We start from the raw sequence: 18,875 nt of genomic DNA on the forward strand, positions 1-18,875 counted from the left end.
CTACTTCTGGAAAGACGCTGCATAATGTTGGTTCTACCAAAGCTAAGTGCATTTGTTGTAAACTTTTGGTAACTGTTCCTCCAGCTGTAGTTTGTGTTAGTTGTCATGATAAACTTTCTAACGCAGATAATGTCTCCATTAGTAATAATCCATTACCTGTTGTTTTTCCTTCAACATCTAATGTTCAGGATGTTCCTGTTAATGTAAGAGAATTTGTTTCTAATTCTATTCGGAAGGCTCTGTCTGTTATTCCTCCTTCCAGTAAACGTAAAAGGTCTTTTAAAACTTCTCATATTTCAGATGAATTTTTAAATGACCGCCATCATTCTGACTTATCTATTTCTGATGAGGATCTATCTGGTTCAGAAGATTCTGCCTCAGATATTGACACTGATAAATCTTCATATTTGTTTAAGATGGAGTTTATTCGTTCTTTACTTAAAGAAGTGTTGATTGCATTAGATATGGAGGAGTCTAGTCCTCTTGATATTAAATCTAATAAGCGTTTAAACCTCATGTAGTTTTTCCAGAAGTTTTTCCAGTTCCTGATGCTATTTCAGAAGTAATTTCTAGGGAATGGAATAGTCTGGGTACTTCATTTACTCCTTCTCCAAGGTTTAAGAAATTGTACCCTTTGCCATCTAATAGATTAGAGTTTTGGGAAAAAATCCCCAAAGTTGATGGGGCTCTCTCTACTCTTGCTAAACGTACTACTATTCCTACGGCAGATAGTACTTCTTTTAAGGATCCTTTAGATAGGAAGCTTGAATCCTTTCTAAGGAAGGCTTATTTATGTTCAGGTAATCTTCTTAGACCTGCTATTTCTTTGGCTGATGTTGCTGCAGCTTCCACTTTCTGGTTGGAGGCTTTAGCGCAACAAGTGTCAGACCATAATGCTGATAGCATTGTTAAACTTCTTCAACATGCTAATAACTTTGTTTGTGATGCCATTTTTGATATCATTATATGTCTTTAGCTATTTTAGCTAGAAGAGCTTTATGGCTTAACTCTTGGAATGCAGATATGACTTCTAAGTCAACATTGCTTTCTCTTTCTTTCCAAGGTAATAAATTATTTGGTTCACAGTTGGATTCAATAATTTCAACTGTTACTGGGGGGAAGGAAGGGAGCCTTTTTGCCTCAGGACAAAAAAATCTAAAGGTAAATATAGGGCTGCTAATAGTTTTCGTTCCTTTCGTCAGATTAACAGAAGCCTGACCCTTCCCCTAAAGGAAAAGTTTCCGTTTGGAAACATTCTCCAATCTGGAATAAATCCAAGCCTTTAAGAAAGTCAAAACCAGCTCCTAAATCCGCATGAAGGTGCGGCCCTCATTCCAGCACAGCTGGTAGGGGGCAGGTTACAATTTTTCAAAGATACAATCTGTGAATCAATCACTAGAGGGCGCTATGGTACAGTACAAGATTAAAGTACATCTAGAAAAATGAAATACAATGTTTGCTTCAAATGTCTAGTTACTAAACAGTAACCAAAATATGGAACAATGTGTGATCAGACACCCTTATTATACAATTAATCCAATATATGTATTGGTACTGGTATAGTGAAACAAAACTTCTGTGTGTTAAATTAGTACAGATGATATTCGTTAAAATGAAATATAAAGCAGCAACTCCCAACACAAACTATAAAAAGTTATGTGTAAAAAATAGATAAAAATAAAAATAAGTATGATATCTAATAATGTAAATATTAAATTATTAATTAATTCCTCATTCTATAGTCATCGTACATAAAGTATTTTAGATAAATATAAATAATCAGATTAAATTTGATGGGTTTTGAATAATTGGATAGTATTTCTATACGTTTTTCTTTCAACAATTAATATATTGTAAATTATGGATAACCAATTGTGGTCCAAATCAAAAACGATAAACAGTATTAGTTCTCAAACATTAATTATATCTTTACCCCTAAGGTTAGGTTTAGAGGTTTGTGCACCATGTAGGGCTTTTGCGCTTCACGGTGGTAGACGTAATTATTTTCTATGTAGAGATTAGTGATTATCTTGTATTAAGTTTACTATATCATTTAGTTTTTCCCTTATATCGTTTTAAACAGTGTATGACATACTGTATATTAATGGGTCTTTATGTATTTGATGCATACAATGGGAAGGAAATTTGACAACATAAAAGAACAATTATGCATATCTTTATTGCTATGCGTATATATCACTTCAGTTTACTATTCACATAAGAAGCTTCCAATTTAGCAAAATGGAAGTGGGTATCCAATCTATACCTAAATATATATACTTTGGGAATGTTTATATTACTAGTTGACCCATATGCTGCTTGAATACAGCTAGAAATTGTAGATATCGCAATTTGCGGTTAAAGGGTGCAGTTGTAACCATTTATCGTAGGGACTTTACCATAATAGTGATTGCAGAAATACCCCGTATTTTATAGCAATCAGAAAGCACTGTTTTTTTAGGTCCCTCTTGTATATTTTTAAGATATATTTAAGGAGATTACCCAAATGAAAAATTAGAATTTTGTACATTAGTTTTTTACCTATTATTCAATGCGGCTAACATGTGAAGTATTTTATTATTAATAGTTAATTCTATCACCTATTCTACTTATACATGAAAGGCAAGCGTTAATCATGATGTTCCCCGTTGCAACTTGGAGACTAATAGAGAGCAATGCCGAGGTATTAATTGTCGGCTGTTCACGGACTGCACTAACCATTGCTTGTCAATTGTTTTAACCACATTACTATAGAGCCACAGAGCTACCAACAAAGGCTAAATAAAATCTGGCTGGTCCGGATATTTTTGTAAAAGTGATCACCAATTGTATCAATTCCAGCAAATATCCGGTGAGACAGACAGGGTCAGTAAGTGACCGCAGTGACAGTTTGATTTTTATATCTTTAGTATGTACTAATGTGGGTCACAGACATAGGGATTTTACTTGTATCCATTCAATCCAACTGTGTAGGGTTGATTTTAGGTAGGATGACAGCTGTTTGTAAGATTGAAAAAGACAGGCTTCTATTGGTCTGACTACACACACACCCCCATGCAATTATAGGTTCGGTAATGAGCGGCATTATATAGCAGGTTCAAAAGTGTACTGCATTATGCCTGAGGAAACGGCCGATTGAGCTGAGAAACGCATAGCAAATTTTACTGTTGTACATTATTCACCTACTTGTGTATTAAGGATTGTATGCTTTATCAATGATTAAAGGATTTTTCTTTTAAAATCATTATCCGCTATTCATAACAAGTAAGGTGCTCATTAGCAAACCGCTGTGGAGTTCCAGTGAGTCAGCTGTTGTCTGGCGTTCCAGGGAGTCTGCTGTTTGTCCGGCGTCTGTGAGGAGAGTGTTGCCAGAGAGAGCAAGCTGGTTTGCTCTGATAGCCAGTCCGTGTCCACAAGCACATTGGTGTGCTTGGCCAGAGGGTGAGTACCCTGGAAATAGAGTGTTGCTGTATGTGTGGGCTACTTTGAGCTGTGGATGCACACAATGGTCGTCTTTCTCTATTTTTAATCTACACAGATACGCCTGCCATCATCTAAAGAGAGGATTCCTTTCTGCGGCTATTTGGAGGCTGTAACGGTCGGCTGATATCACATTGGACTCCATATTGATTCAACAGACTGTCTGTTTAACTCTTATTTAGTGGACTCTCATACTGGGTTACTACACATTTAATGAGGTGCCATTTACCATTCTTCACATTTTTTTATATTGTTTTGTATCATATCTTGTAGTATTATTTGGATTATATTTTATTTGGTTATTTTAGGATTCATTAGCGACCTCCAGTGTCTTGTTGAACTTAATTTTTCAAAGAGGTTTGGATAAATTAGATTCACAATCTTTGGATTCAGAACATTGTTTCAAAAGGGTACAGAATAGGTTTCAAGGTAAGGCCGCCTGTGAGAAGATTTTTTTCTCTCATGCATTCCAGTAAACCCAGTAAAGGCTCAGGCGTTTCTGAAATGTGTTTCAGACCTAGAGTCAGCTTGGGTAATTGTGCCAGTTCCAGCTCTGGAACAGGGTCTGGGGTTTTACTCAAATCTGTTCATTGTACCAAAGAAGGAGAATTCCTTCAGACCAGTTCTGGATCTAAAAATATTGAATCGTTATGTAAGGATACCAACATTCAAAATGGTGAGTATAAGGACTATTCTGCCTTTTGTTCAGCAAGGGCATTATATGTCTACAATAGACTTACAGGATGCATATCTTCATATTCCAATTCATCCAGATCACTATCAGTTCCTGAGATTCTCTTTTCTAGACAAGCATTACCAGTTTGCTGCTCTTCCTTTTGGCCTAGCAACAGCTCCAAGGATCTTTTCGAAGGTTCTCGGTGCCCTTCTTTCTGTAATCAGAAAACAGGGTATTGCGGTATTTCCTTATTTGGACGATATCTTGGTACTTGCTCAGTCTTTACATTCTGCAGAATCTCAAATGAATCAACTTGTGTTGTTTCTTCAAAGACATGGTTGGAGGATCAATTTACCAAAGAGTTCCTTGATTCCTCAGACAAGGGTAACCTTTTTGGGTTTCCAAATAGATTCAGTGTTCATGACTTTGTCTCTAACAGAAAAGAGACGTCTGAAATTGGTTTCAGCTTGTCAAAACCTTCAGTCTTCATCGTTCCCTTCTGTAGCTTTGTGCATGGAAATTCTAGGTCTCATGACTGCTGCATCGGACGCGATCCCTTTTGCTCGTTTTCACATGAGACCTCTTCAGCTTTGTATGCTGAACCAATGGTGCAGGGATTATACAAAGATATCACAATTAATATCCTTAAATCCCAATGTTCGATCTTCTCAGACTTGGTGGTTGGATCACCATTGTTTAATTCAAGGGGACTCTTTTGCTCGTCCAACCTGGACTGTGATCTCAACAGATGCGAGTCTTTCAGGTTGGGGAGCTGTATGGGGATCTCTGACAGCGCAGGGGGTTTGGGAATCTCAGGAGGCAAGATTACCAATCAACATTTTGGAACTCCGTGCGATTTTCAGAGTTCTTCAGTTCTGGCCTCTTCTGAAGAGAGAATCGTTTATTTGTTTTCAGACAGACAATGTTACAACCGTGGCGTATGTAATCATCAAGGAGGGACTCACAATCCTCAGGCTATGAAAGAAGTATCTCGGATACTTGTATGGGCGGAATCCAGCTCCTGTCTAATCTCTGCGGTTCACATCCCAGGTATAGACAATTGGGAAGCGGATTATCTCAGTCGCCAGACGCTACATCCGGCCAAATGGTCTCTTCACTCAGAGGTATTTCTTCAGATTGTTCAAATCTGGGGACTTCCAGAAATAGATCTGATGGCCTCTCATCTAAACAAGAAACTTCCCAGGTATCTGTCCAGATCCAGGGATCCTCGGGTGGAAGCAGTGGACGCGTTGTCGCTTCCTTGGAATTATCAACCTGCTTATATCTTTCCGCCTCTAGTTCTTCTTCCAAAAGTGATTTCCAAAATCTTAATGGAGCGTTCGTTTGTACTGCTGGTGGCTCCAGCATGGCCTCACAGATTTTGGTATGCGGATCTCGTTCGGATGGCCAGTTGCCAACCTTGGACACTTCCGTTAAGGCCAGACCTATCTCAAGGCCCATTTTTCCATCAAGATCTCAAATCATTAAATTTGAAGGTATGGAGATTGAACGCTTGATACTTAGTCATAGAGGTTTCTCTGACTCAGTGATTAATACTATGTTACAGGCTCGTAAATCTGTGTCTAGGAAGATTTATTACGGAGTCTGGAAGACTTGCATTTCTTGGTGTTCTTCTCATAAATTTTCTTGGCATTCTTTTAGAATTCCTAGAATTTTACAGTTTCTTCAGGATGGTTTGGATAAGGGTTTATCTGCAAGTTCCTTGAAAGGACAAATCTCTGCTCTTTCTGTTCTTTTTCACAGAAAGATTGCTAATCATCCTGATATTCATTGTTTTGTACAGGCTTTGGTTCGTATCAAGCCTGTTAAGTAAATCTTTCCTCCTTGGAGTCTTAATTTGGTTCTGAGGGCTTTACAGGCTCCTCTGTTTGAACCTATGCATTCTCTGGATATTAAATTACTTTCTTGGAAAGTTTTGTTCCGTTTGGCCATCTCTTCTGCTAGAAGAGTTTGAGTTATCTGCTCTTTCTTGTGAATCTCCTTTTCTGATTTTTCATCAGGATAAGGCGGTTTTGCGGACTTCATTTAAATTTTTACCTAAAGTTGTGAATTCAAACAACATTAGTAGAGAAATTGTTGTCCCTTCATTGTGTCCTAATCCTAAGAATTCTCTGGAGAGATCTTTACATTCTTTGGATGTAGTAAGAGTTTTGAAATATTATGTTGAAGCTACTAAAGGTTTCAGAAAGACTTCTAGTCTATTTGTTATCTTTTCTGGTTCTAGGAAAGGTCAGAAGGCTTCTGCCATTTCTTTGGCTTCTTGGTTAAAGTCTTTGATTCATCTTGCTTATGTGGAGTCGGGTAGATCCCCGCCTCAAAGGATTACGGCTCATTCTACTAGGTCAGTTTCTACTTCCTGGGTTTTTAGGAATGAAGCTTCTGTTTAGAGCTGCAACAACTAATCGTCATAATCGATAATAATCGATTATGGAAATAGTTGTCAACGAATCTCATAATCTCATAATCGATTAGTTGGTTTGCAATTAGTTGGTGCACAACACCAGCTGCTTCACTCCAATGAACTCCTGCATATGGAATTGTGTTTTATGGTTATGTCCTTAGCCTAAAGGACGTCTACAGACGTCTAATTTTCACTTTTTCAGGACAGTATACGTTTACAACTACCCCTGGCTTATGTGCAACCCAGCTATAATAGTCATCATTTGGATTGTTTATTTTAAATCTGGTGATTTGGAACTATGCTTTTCATGATATAGTGCCAAGCTTGTTGTTTACACCTTGCCCCTAGATTGATGGAAGTTATTTAAATTGATGTGCACTATTATCTGTTTGCACAATTATTAGCGTATTGCTTGCTATTGCTGATTATATGTACTGTATAAATAAATGTGTAAGGCTTTGTCCTGTTATTGATATACAGTCCTTAGCGCTTTTGATTTTGTTTTTTATAGTTTTTTAAATATTTTTAATAAATTGTGATATGTACCAGAGTCAACCTTTATAAGTATATATTCGTTATTTTTAGAGCGGACTAGATATTTCCCCTAACCTTATAGCTGGTTATTTACCATTGCATATAGATATTCAAGATATTTTTATGTTAGAATGAAGTCAAGGGTTACTTTATTGAGAGGCCCCTTGCCAAGGTAGAAAACACTTAGCATTGGTGAAGAGCTAACAAAGATAAATATCACACTTTGGTAAAATTGGCAAAACCCTACTTATACACCTCAACAGCCTTTTCTCTCCTGCAGGAATATATAGCTGCAAACGGAGAACCAGCCTTAGCCAGAAGCATGTGGACATGTTGAGATTTTTGCATTTCAATGCAAAGTTTCTGAAAGAGTAAAAACAGAATGTTATTAACAGTGATAGTCTAACTCTTTCTAGTTCTACCTCTTTTCAAACAGTTTGTGGTTTTGTTTTGTTTAATTATAAAACTGTGCTTTGCTGCTTAAAAATTGAAGAAACAGTTGTGTTAATGTAAAGTTTTAGTCTGAAGTTTAGAAAACTATTATTGATTCTCTTTTTATCCGATTAGTCGATTAATCGAAAAAATAATCGGCCGATTAATCGATTATGAAAATAATCGTTAGTTGCAGCCCTACTTCTGTTGATCAGATTTGCAAAGCAGCAACTTGCTCTTCTTTGCATATATTTACTAAATTCTACCATTTTGATGTTTTTTCTTCTTCAGAAGCAGTTTTTGGTAGAAAAGTACTTCAGGCAGCTGTTTCAGTTTGATTCTTCTGCTTATTATTTCAATTTTTTTGATTTGGGTTGTGGATTCTTTTTCAGCGGAATTGGCTGTCTTTATTTTATCCCTCCCTCTCTAGTGACTCTTGCGTGGAAGTTCCACATCTTGGGTATCTGCTATCCCATACGTCACTAGCTCATGGACTCTTGCTAATTACATGAAAGAAAACATAATTTATGTAAGAACTTACCTGATGAATTAATTTCTTTCATATTAGCAAGAGTCCATGAGGCCCACCCTTTTTTGTGGTGGTTATGATTTTGTTGTATAAAGCACAATTATTCCAATTCCTTATTTTTGATGCTTTCGCTCCTTTCTTATCACCCCACTTCTTGGCTATTCGTTAAACTGAATTGTGGGTGTGGTGAGGGGTGTATTTATAGGCATTTTTGAGGTTTGTGAAACTTAGCCCCTCCTGGTAGGAATGTATATCCCATACGTCACTAGCTCATGGACTCTTGCTAATATGAAAGAAATTAATTTATCAGGTAAGTTCTTACATAAATTATGTTTTTGATGATATAAGTAAATTGGAAAATTGTTTAAAATTGCCTGCCCTATATGAATCATTAAAGTTTCCTTTTGACTAGACTGTCCCTTTAAACATAAATTTACGCAAAAGGGATAAAAAAAAATGTACAACTCCCCTGGTTTCCAACAAAAGTTTCTTTGAATGAACATTCTAGAAATAAAAAAAAGAGAAAAAAAGAGAAACTTTTTTTCAACACAATAGAAAGTATAACATTTCAAGTCAACATTTTCCATTTAAAAGGGGAAAACGTCAAAATTAAACAAATTCAGATAGAACAACTTTCTATTCCAACTTTTATTGTTCTCCAAGATCTAGGTAGGCTCAGGAGTAAAGCACTACTGGGAGGTAGATAAATGCGTTAGATGAGCCAATGACATGAGGCATACATTTGCAGCCACCAATCACCTGCTAGTTCCCAGTAGTGCATTGCTACTCCTGAATCTATCTAGGTATAATATTCAACAAAGGATAACAAAACAACAAAGCAAATTAGATAAAATGTAAAGTTGTTTAAAATTGATCTATCTGAATCATGGAAGTATAATTTTGAGTAAACTGTCCTTTTAGACTGGTTAATTTATTGCAGAACTTAACTCTTTCTTGACCATTTAAGCTTGAAAAAGGCCTGTATACGGGCCGAAACGCATAGCAACTTATTTTCCTTTTTTATTGAAACCTGTCGAATTGCATGCCCCCAACTGATGTTGACGTGACCGGTTATCGGCCAGGAATACAGGGGGTGTTTTTGCTCTAAGCTTCCTGCCACTATTTTTGGAGCTTAGATTCAGGTTTCTGTGTGTCTATTGGTTTAATTTATTTGTAGGTTCTTAGAACCAAGGTATCTTTATTTTAATTATTTTAAATACAAGTGTAAGTTTTAATACTATTTATTTTGGGAGCTATTTGTGCACTCATAATCTCTTGTTTTGTCACATCCCATATGGTGTGACCCCCATAGAACCTTGTAAATTCCTTTAAAAGGAGTAGCACCGGGAAAATTTACAATTAAGCGGCCCCATAAGAGCTCAGTTCCACACTCATCCCCCTCTTTGAAGTATAAAGCCCACTGACCCATGTGTTGTCTTGCTATTCATTTTTCTTGTTGGCTAATAAGCTGCAAATACATCTGTCCCGTTTTCTATAATGTTTTTTGCTAGTGTTGATAAGTGTAAGAATGTGTCTAAAGGCCAGTTGGTGTTGGAACATTCAGCCCCCCACACCAACGGCGCTGGCACATTCAGCCCCCCACACCAACGGCGCTGGCACATTCAGCCCCCCACACCAACGGCGCTGGCACATTCAGCCCCCCACACCAACGGCGCTGGCACATTCAGCCCCCCACACCAACGGCGCTGGCACATTCAGCCTCCCACACCAACGGCGCTGGCACATTCAGCCTCCCACACCAACGGCGCTGGCACATTCAGCCTCCCACACCAACGGCGCTGGCACATTCAGCCTCCCACACCAACGGCGCTGGCACATTCAGCCTCCCACACCAACGGCGCTGGCACATTCAGCCCCCCACACCAATGGCGCTGGCACATTCAGCCCCCCACACCAACGGCGCTGGCACATTCAGCCCCCCACACCAACGGCGCTGGCACATTCAGCCCCCCACACCAACTGCGCTGGCACATACAGCCCCCAAACACCAACGGTGCTGGCACATACAGCCTCATACCAATGGTGCTGGCACATACAGCCTCATACCAATGGTGCTGGCACATACAGCCTCATACCAATGGTGCTGGCACATACAGCCTCATACCAATGGTGCTGGCACATACAGCCTCATACCAATGGTGCTGGCACATACAGCCTCATACCAATGGTGCTGGCACATACAGCCTCATACCAATGGTGCTGGCACATACAGCCTCACCATTAAAAGTAATACCACCTGACTAAATAATACTGCCAATTTAAGTGTAGTTGTACATTATGTAAACGTGATTACATCTTAACTAGTGATCATTTTATAAGTGCTGCTAATAGAATGGGCTATATGGCATGAAAGAAGTTAAATGAGCATGACTTACTGTTAATGGATGTAATTTTTCATCAAATATATCCAAGGATCTGTTAGAGTCTCTAAAATAAAAAATATATATTAAAAGTAGTAACTGACTTATTTTATAAAACAAAATACTGAGTTTACAGAACAAACTGTACTTGAAATAATAATTTTATCTTGGAAAGTTACATAATACTATACTCAGTAATAGTTTTAGTAACCAAATCTTACCTGTTCTTTATGTGGTAATATATTGCTAGGGTAACACTGCAAAGAAAGAAAAAAAAAGTGTAAATACAAAGCAAACATATCTGAGCAGATAAACAGAAGGTATATTTAGAAACACGGTAAAATAAAAATCCTAAAAAAATATTGCCTCCAAGTATGCTGACTATTAGGTTCACTGTAGGCTTCTTATACTATGCATGTAAAACACAGCAGAGATCTGCAGACTCAATGGGTAGTTTTCAAGGGAATACAAATTAATAACTGTAAAACAGCCTTTACAGTCTTTGTGATGTGAAGCAAAAGTACCTATTCACACTGCTGTGAAAGCAGATAAACATAGAACAAATGCACTTTGGTACATAAAAAGTATATGTAATTTATTGATACAAGTCAAAATAAAAAAGGGATATATAAAAACAGTGCTTTCTTATTAAAACATTAACACAGACCAAGCATTGGCTTATACTTAATAGAAATGAGTGCAATTTTTATCTTATTTTTCTTTTTTTAACTTAAAAGTGAAGGTCCATTTTGATTAATTAGTGACCTGTTTTTAATAAACCTATTAAAAACAAGGGCACTTTAATTCATCAAAATTGACATTTCACTGTTTACTTCAAAAACTTACCTTTTAATCCTGGCAGCCGCTCCAGCACTTCCTCCGCCCGTCACAAGCAGTCTTATCGGGTCCAAAATGATGAATCCGGATTCCTCCAATCACAGCGTTAAATCAAGCCAAGATTCCACCGGGGGGAAAGCTGCGATTGGAGAAAGCCTGATTCATCATTTCTGACGTCTGCAGAGGCTTCCGACAGCTGGGGGAATTGCTGGAGCTGCTGCAAGGATTAAAAGGTAAGTTTTTGAAGTAAACCGTGAAATGTCAATTTTGATGAATTAAAGTGCCCTTGTTTTTAATAGGTTTATTAAAAACCGGGCACTAATTAATCAAAATGAACATTCAATTTAATTTGTGCTGTGTCCATTACTTTCTGTCACAGCCCTACAAGGAGGCTGGGGCCTCTACAGGAAGCCATATCTAGCTTTCAGCTTGTCTGCTCCCTTATCTAGCAGTAGGAAGGGCTCCAGTGATCATTTTGCAAAAAACATAATTTATGCTTACCTGATAAATTTATTTCTCTTGTAGTGTATCCAGTCCACGGATCATCCATTACTTATGGGATATTCTCCTTCCCAACAGGAAGTTGCAAGAGGATCACCCAAGCAGAGCTGCTATATAGCTCCTCCCCTCACATGTCATATCCAGTCATTCGACCGAAACAAGACAAGAAAGGAGAAACCATAGGGTGCAGTGGTGACTGTAGTTTAATTAAAATTTAGACCTGCCTTAAAACGACAGGGCGGGCCGTGGACTGGATACACTACAAGAGAAATAAATTTATCAGGTAAGCATAAATTATGTTTTCTCTTGTTAACTGTATCCAGTCCACGGATCATCCATTACTTATGAGATACCAATACCAAAGCTAAAGTACACGGATGATGGGAGGGACAAGGCAGGTACTTAAATGGAAGTGACCACTGCCTGTAAAAAAAAAAAAAAAAACAGAATTTATGCTTACCTGATAAATTACTTTCTCCAACGGTGTGTCCGGTCCACGGCGTCATCCTTACTTGTGGGATATTCTCCTCCCCAACAGGAAATGGCAAAGAGCCCAGCAAAGCTGGTCACATGATCCCTCCTAGGCTCCGCCTACCCCAGTCATTCGACCGACGTACAGGAGGAAATATGCATAGGAGAAACCATATGATACCGTGGTGACTGTAGTTAGAGAAAATAATTCATCAGACCTGATTAAAAAACCCAGGCGGGCCGTGGACCGGACACACCGTTGGAGAAAGTAATTTATCAGGTAAGCATAAATTCTGTTTTCTCCAACATAGGTGTGTCCGGTCCACTGCGTCATCCTTACTTGTGGGAACCAATACCAAAGCTTTAGGACACGGATGAAGGGAGGGAGCAAATCAGGTCACCTAAATGGAAGGCACCACGGCTTGCAAAACCTTTCTCCCAAAAATAGCCTCCGAAGAAGCAAAAGTATCAAATTTGTAAAATTTGGCAAAAGTGTGCAGTGAAGACCAAGTCGCTGCCTTACATATCTGGTCAACAGAAGCCTCGTTCTTGAAGGCCCATGTGGAAGCCACAGCCCTAGTGGAGTGAGCTGTGATTCTTTCAGGAGGCTGCCGTCCGGCAGTCTCATAAGCCAATCGGATAATGCTTTTAAGCCAAAAAGAAAGAGAGGTAGAAGTTGCTTTTTGACCTCTCCTTTTACCAGAATAAACAACAAACAAAGAAGATGTTTGTCTGAAATCTTTAGTAGCCTCTAAATAGAATTTTAGAGCACGGACTACGTCCAAATAGTGTAACAAACGTTCCTTCTTTGAAACTGGGTTCGGACACAAAGAAGGTACAACTATCTCCTGGTTAATATTTTTGTTGGAAACAACTTTCGGAAGAAAACCAGGCTTAGTACGCAAAACCACCTTATCTGCATGGAACACCAGATAGGGCGGAGAACACTGCAGAGCAGATAACTCTGAAACTCTTCTAGCAGAAGAAATTGCAACCAAAAACAAAACTTTCCAAGATAATAACTTAATATCTACGGAATGTAAGGGTTCAAACGGAACCCCTTGAAGAACTGAAAGAACTAGATTTAGACTCCAGGGAGGAGTCAAAGGTCTGTAAACAGGCTTAATTCTAACCAGAGCCTGAACAAATGCTTGAACGTCTGGCACAGCTGCCAGCCTTTTGTGAAGTAAAACAGATAAAGCAGAGATCTGTCCCTTCAGAGAACTTGCAGATAATCCTTTCTCCAAACCTTCTTGTAGAAAGGATAGAATCTTAGGAATTTTTATCTTGTTCCATGGGAATCCTTTAGATTCACACCAACAGATATATTTTTTCCATATTTTATGGTAAATTTTTCTAGTTACAGGCTTTCTGGCCTGAATCAGAGTATCTATTACAGAATCTGAAAACCCACGCTTTGATAAAATCAAGCGTTCAATCTCCAAGCCGTCAGTTGGAGGGAAACCAGATTCGGATGTTCGAATGGACCTTGAACAAGAAGGTCCTGTCTCAAAGGTAGCTTCCATGGTGGAGCCGATGACATATTCACCAGGTCTGCATACCAAGTCCTGCATGGCCACGCAGGAGCTATCAAGATCACCGAAGCCCTCTCCTGATTGATCCTGGCTACCAGCCTGGGAATGAGAGGAAACGGTGGGAATACATAAGCTAGGTTGAAGGTCCAAGGTGCTACTAGTGCATCTACTAGAGTCGCCTTGGGATCCCTGGATCTGGACCCGTAGCAAGGAACCTTGAAGTTCTGACGAGAGGTCATCAGATCCATGTCTGGAATGCCCCATAATTGAGTTATTTGGGCAAAGATTTCCGGATGGAGTTCCCACTCCCCCGGATGGAATGTCTGACGACTCAGAAAATCCGCTTCCCAATTTTCCACTCCTGGGATGTGGATTGCAGACAAGTGGCAGGAGTGATCCTCCGCCCATTGAATTATCTTGGTCACTTCCTCCATCGCCAGGGAACTTCTTGTTCCCCCCTGATGGTTGATATATGCAACAGTCGTCATGTTGTCTGATTGAAACCTTATGAATTTGGCCTTTGCTAGTTGAGGCCAAGCTTTGAGAGCATTGAATATCGCTCTCAGTTCCAGAATGTTTATCGGGAGAAGAGATTCTTCCCGAGACCATAGACCCTGAGCTTTCAGGGGTTCCCAGACCGCGCCCCAGCCCACCAGACTGGCGTCGGTCGTGACAATGACCCACTCTGGTCTGCGGAAGCTCATTCCCTGTGACAGGTTGTCCAGGATCAGCCACCAACGGAGTGAATCTCTGGTCTTTTGATCTACTTGAATTGTCGGAGACAAGTCTGTATAATCCCCATTCCACTGTCTGAGCATGCACAGTTGTAATGGTCTTAGATGAATTCGTGCAAAAGGAACTATGTCCATTGCTGCAACCATCAATCCTATTACTTCCATGCACTGCGCTATGGAAGGACGAAGAACAGAATGAAGTACTTGACAAGAGCTTAGAATCTTTGATTTCCTGACCTCTGTCAGAAAAATCCTCATTTCTAAGGAATCTATTATTGTTCCCAAAAAGGGAACTCTTGTTGACGGGGACAGAGAACTTTTTTCCTTGTTCACTTTCCATCCGTGAGATCTGAGAAAGGCTAGGACGATGTCCGTATGAGCCTTTGCTTTTGACAGAGACGACGCTTGAATCAGGATGTCGTCCAAGTAAGGTACTACTGTAATGCCCCTTGGCCTTAGAACCGCTAGAAGGGACCCTAGTACCTTTGTGAAAATTCTCGGAGCAGTGGCTAATCCGAATGGAAGTGCCACAAACTGGTAATGCTTGTCCAGAAAAGCGAACCTTAGGAACTGATGATGTTCCTTGTGGATAGGAATATGTAGGTACGCATCCTTTAAATCCACCGTGGTCATAAATTGACCTTCCTGGATGGTGGGAAGGATCGTTCGAATGGTTTCCATCTTGAACGATGGAACCCTGAGAAATTTGTTTAGGATCTTGAGATCTAAAATTGGTCTGAATGTTCCCTCTTTTTTGGGAACTATGAACAGGTTGGAGTAAAACCCCATCCCTTGTTCTCCTATTGGAACTGGATGAATTACTCCCATCTTTAACAGGTCTTCTACACAATGTAAGAATGCCTGTCTTTTTATTTGGTTTGAAGATAATTGAGACCTGTGGAACCTTCCCCTCGGGGGTAGTTCCTTGAATTCTAGGAGATAACCTTGAGAAACTATTTCTAGTGCCCAAGGATCCTGAACATCTCTTGCCCAAGCCTGAGCAAAGAGAGAAAGTCTGTCCCCCACCAGATCCGGTCCCGGATCGGGGGCCATCCCTTCATGCTGTTTTGGTAGCAGTGGCAGGCTTCTTGGCCTGCTTACCCTTGTTCCAGCCTTGCATCGGTCTCCAGGCTGGTTTGGGTTGTGAAGTATTACCCTCTTGCTTAGAGGATGTAGAATTAGAGGCTGGTCCGTTTCTGCGAAAGGGACGAAAATTAGGCTTATTTTTAGCCTTAAAAGACCTACCCTGAGGGAGGGCGTGGCCCTTTCCCCCGGTGATGTCTGAAATAATCTCTTTCAGATCAGGACCAAACAGTGTTTTACCCTTGAAAGGGATGTTAAGCAATTTTGTCTTGGAAGACACATCCGCTGACCAAGACTTTAGCCAAAGCGCTCTGCGCGCCACGATAGTAAACCCTGAATTTTTCGCCGCTAATCTAGCTAATTGCAAAGCGGCATCTAAAATAAAAGAGTTAGCCAATTTAAGTGCATGAACTCTGTCCATAACCTCCTCATACGAAGATTCTTTATTGAGCGACCTTTCTAGTTCTTCGAACCAGAAACACGCTGCCGTAGCGACAGGAACAATGCATGAAATTGGTTGTAGAAGGTAACCTTGCTGAACAAACATCTTTTTAAGCAAACCCTCTAATTTTTTATCCATAGGATCTTTGAAAGCACAACTATCTTCTATAGGAATAGTAGTGCGTTTGTTTAGAGTAGAAACCGCCCCCTCGACCTTGGGGACTGTCTGCCATAAGTCCTTTCTGGGGTCGACTATAGGAAATAATTTTTTAAATATAGGGGGAGGAACAAAAGGTATGCCGGGCCTTTCCCACTCCTTATTTAATATGTCCGCCACCCGCTTGGATATAGGAAAAGCATCGGGGGGCACCGGAACCTCTAGGAACTTGTCCATCTTACATAATTTCTCTGGAATGACCAAATTGTCACAATCATCCAGAGTAGATAATACCTCCTTAAGCAGTGCGCGGAGATGTTCTAATTTAAATTTAAATGTTACAACATCAGGTTCAGCTTGTTGAGAAATTTTTCCTGAATCTGAAATTTCTCCCTCAGACAAAACCTCCCTCCTGGCCCCTTCAGATTGGTGTGAGGGTATGTCAGAACAGTTATCATCAGCGTCCTCTTGCTCTTCAGTGTTTAAAACAGAGCAATCGCGCTTTCTCTGATAAGTAGGCATTTTGGATAAAATGCTTGCAATAGAATTATCCATTACAGCCGTTAATTGTTGCATGGTAATAAGTATTGGCGCACTAGATGTACTAGGGGCCTCTTGTGTGGGCAAAACTGGTGTAGACACAGAAGGGGATGATGCAGTATCATGCTTACTCCCCTCATTTGAGGAATCATCTTGGGCAATATCATTATCTGTGGCATCATTGTCCCTACTTTGTTTGGACACTATGGCACAATCATCACATAAATTTAAATGGGGAGAAACCTTGGCTTTCATACATATAGAACATCGCTTATCTGATGGTTCAGACATGTTAAACAGGCTTAAACTTGTCAACAAAGCACAAAAAACGTTTTAAAATAAAACCGTTACTGTCACTTTAAATTTTAAACTGAACACACTTTATTACTGAATATGTGAAAAAGTATGAAGGAATTATTCAAAATTCACCAAAATTTCACCACAGTGTCTTAAAGCCTTAAAAGTATTGCACACCAAATTTGAAAGCTTTAACCCTTAAAATAACGGAACCGGAGCCGTTTTTACATTTAACCCCTATACAGTCCCAGGTATCTGCTTTGCTGAGACCCAACCAAGCCCAGAGGGGAATACGATACCAAATGACGCCTTCTATAAGCTTTTTCAGTGGTTCTTAGCTCCTCACACATGCATCTGCATGCCTTGCTCTCCAAAAACAACTGCGCATTAGTGGCGCGAAAATGAGGCTCTGCCTATGGAAAAGGCCCCCATCTGAAAAAGGTGTCCAATACAGTGCCTGCCGTTTTTTTAAAACAATCCCCAAGATTATAATAACTATTAAGAGTTATAATCTGCAAAATATGCTTAGCAAAGTAATCGTTTAAGCCCAGAAAAATGTCTACCAGTTTTTTTAAGCCCTTATGAAGCCCTTTATTCTTTTACTTAATCTAAGAAAATGGCTTACCGGTCCCCATAGGGAAAATGACAGCCTTCCAGCATTACATAGTCTTGTTAGAAATGTGGCCAGTCATACCTCAAGCAGAAAAGTCTGCCAACTGTTTCCCCCAACTGAAGTTACTTCATCTCAACAGTCCTGTGTGGAAACAGCAATCGATTTTAGTAACGTTTGCTAAAATCATCTTCCTCTTACAAACAGAAATCTTCATCTCTTTTCTGTTTCAGAGTAAATAGTACATACCAGCACTATTTTAAAATAACAAACACTTGATTGAAGGATAAAAACTACATTTAAACACCAAAAAACTCTTAACCATCTCCGTGGAGATGTTGCCTGTGCAACGGCAAAGAGAATGACTGGGGTAGGCGGAGCCTAGGAGGGATCATGTGACCAGCTTTGCTGGGCTCTTTGCCATTTCCTGTTGGGGAGGAGAATATCCCACAAGTAAGGATGACGCCGTGGACCGGACACACCTATGTTGGAGAAAAATGATCTTTATAGCTTAACATGAAATCAGTACATCTGGTACACATTCTAAGATGGGGTTCCACCATGGCTTTTAAACATAATGAACACAGAGCTTCCTCTATGTCAGACATGTTAGAACAGACTAATAATGAGACTAGTAAGCTTGGAAAACACTTTAAATCAGGTTAACAAGCAAATATAAAAAACGCTACTGTGCCTCAAGTATTCATCCAATGGAGTCGCTACCTGTAAAGCCTCATCCAGAGACTCAAACCAGAACGCCGCAGCAGCAGTGACAAAAGTAATGCATGCAAGGGGCTGCAGGATAAAACCTTGTTGAATAAATATTTTCCTAAGGTAACCCTCTAATTTTTTATCCATTGGATCTATAAAAAAAAAAAAAAAAAAAAAAGCACAACTGTCCTCGACAGGGAAGTGGTACGCTAGCTAGAGTAGAAACTCTTCTCTCCACCTTAGGAACTGTCTGCCATAAATCCCGTGTGGTGGCAACTATTTAGAAACATTTTTCTAAAAATAAGAGGGGAAGAGAACGGCACACCTGGTCTATCCCATTCCTAATTAATAATTTTAGTAAACCTCTTTAGGTATTGGAAAAACATCAGTACACACCGGCACTGTATAGTATTTATCCAGTCTACACAATTTCTCTGGCACCGCGATTGTACACAGTCAATCAGAGCAGCTAAAACGTCCCTGAGCAACAAGTGGAGGTTCTCA

General features: G+C 39.7%; 1 protein-coding gene across 1 annotated transcript in view; it reads right to left on the bottom strand.

Annotated features, from left to right (window-relative positions):
- The window catches only part of CCNYL1 (cyclin Y like 1), a 201,419-nt gene that overhangs the window by 75,600 nt on the left and 106,944 nt on the right, over window positions 1–18,875 (bottom strand). The window contains exons 5-6 of the mRNA XM_053698631.1: window positions 10,676–10,711; window positions 10,470–10,521 (exon numbers count right to left, since the gene is read on the bottom strand). Of these exons, the coding sequence (XP_053554606.1) occupies window positions 10,470–10,521; window positions 10,676–10,711 (88 nt within the window). The remainder of the gene's footprint in view (window positions 1–10,469; window positions 10,522–10,675; window positions 10,712–18,875) is intronic.

Source organism: Bombina bombina, chromosome 1 (genome assembly GCF_027579735.1).
Source record: "Bombina bombina isolate aBomBom1 chromosome 1, aBomBom1.pri, whole genome shotgun sequence".
NCBI lineage: Eukaryota > Metazoa > Chordata > Amphibia > Anura > Bombinatoridae > Bombina > Bombina bombina.